The 1,481-nt window shown below is 60.2% G+C and overlaps 1 protein-coding gene across 1 annotated transcript in view; it reads right to left on the bottom strand.

The window, feature by feature from the left end:
• Positions 1-823: 823 nt before the first annotated feature.
• The window catches only part of LOC103769882 (PR domain zinc finger protein 12), a gene marked incomplete at its 5' end in the record, with an annotated part of 5,642 nt that continues 4,984 nt past the window's right edge, over positions 824-1,481 (bottom strand). Inside the window, one exon of the mRNA XM_008937122.1 lies at positions 824-1,042. Coding sequence (XP_008935370.1) covers positions 917-1,042 — 126 coding nt within the window. The remainder of the gene's footprint in view (positions 1,043-1,481) is intronic.

The raw sequence follows: 1,481 nt of genomic DNA, 5'->3' as shown, positions 1-1,481 counted from the left end.
GCCACGGCAGCTCGCCCCCTCCCCGAGCTCCAGACTGCCCTAAATGAACACCCCGTGCCCCCTCCCTGGCTCCCTGCCCACGGAGGATGGGCAGACACCCATCCCAGGCAGGGCAGCAGGCTGGCACTTAGGGCTTGGGCATAGTGCCAGAGCTGGCAACAGGCTCACCCAAATTTAGGTGAGGGGCGCCGTACAAGCCGACCTGTCCCTGCTACAGATGGGCACAAAAAGTGCTTTTCATCTCCCCAGGCCGCAAGTGAAGCTGAGAGGGGTGACTGCAGGAACCCCCAGCCCACAGCCACCCTGTCCTGGCCTCCAGCCACGCTGTCCCTGCTCAGGTCCCAGTTCTCTCCCCACTCCATCGGGCTCCGACCTGGCTCCCTCAGAGCAGGCAGTGGGGCTGGGGAGCACAGATGGGGTCTGGCTCTGAACACAGCATTCCCCACACTGCCCAAGAGCTCTGCTGCCTGCCCGAGGGGGAGCACCTCAGGGAACCACCGAGACAAGCAGAGAGCAAGAGCCCAGGGAGGGAAAAGCATCCTGTGAGGTCATCTTGGGAAAGGACTGTGACACGCAGTGTGGGGACACAGGCACCTGCGCCCTGTCATCCTGCAGCACCAGGGCTGCCTTCCTCCCGCTTGGTTCCCTGCCCTGCTCCTCCTGCCTGGCTGGGTAATGGCTACTGGCCACCACACCAGCAATAGCCGTGGGCAAATCAGCCAGGAGACAACCCCCTAAACTCGTGGGGACCTGCTCACGCAACAGGGATCTGTCTCATAGTCCCTGTGTTTGTGGCCAGAGAGCTGTATCTGACATAGCCCCCTGAGATGTCCCTGCCCTGTGCCCACCCCCTGGCCTGAGCGCTGGGGACAGGGTGAATGGAGAAGGGGCAGGGATGCTGCACCCACGGCTGCTTTCAATGGTACCTACCATGTTTGTTCTTCTTCTGCTCCTCTTCCAGCCCCGGCACGCCTGGGATGCCCAGGAAGGTGTTGTGGGAGTTCCCATACCAGACCAGCAGCTCTTGGTCTGGAGGAATCATCTAGAATGCAAAATACAGAGAGGGGTGTCAGGAGGGGTGATAGAGAGCTCCTCGTGCATGCTTGGCTGGTCACTTCAGACCTACCCTAGCCACATCACAGCTCCTGCAAGACCTTGCTGCCATCTGGGACCTGCCAGTGGTCCCCAGCAGCCCTGGGCCAGCATGGCATGGAGCAGGCTGCAGCACTGGAGACGATGACACAGCTCAGTACCATCCACCACCGGCCAAACCCACACCGAGATCCCCCTAGGCTGAGTCACAAACAATGTGAGGGGCAAATGAGCAGCTAGAGAGCACACAGATGGAGCTGGGGTCTCTGGAGTGAAGGACCCAGAGATGCCTGCAGCTCAGGGAGACAATGCCACATGGAGACACAGAGAAATAAGCTATTTGTGGACTCATAAGCCACAGTGAGGTACAAATGATGGAGACCCAATCA

The sequence above is a fragment of the Merops nubicus genome, unplaced genomic scaffold (genome assembly GCF_000691845.1).
Source record: "Merops nubicus isolate BGI_N331 unplaced genomic scaffold, ASM69184v1 scaffold25583, whole genome shotgun sequence".
NCBI classification, from domain to species: domain Eukaryota; kingdom Metazoa; phylum Chordata; class Aves; order Coraciiformes; family Meropidae; genus Merops; species Merops nubicus.
The sequence above is the reverse complement of the archived record's forward strand: the minus strand, read 5'-3'. Positions and strand labels throughout refer to the sequence as shown.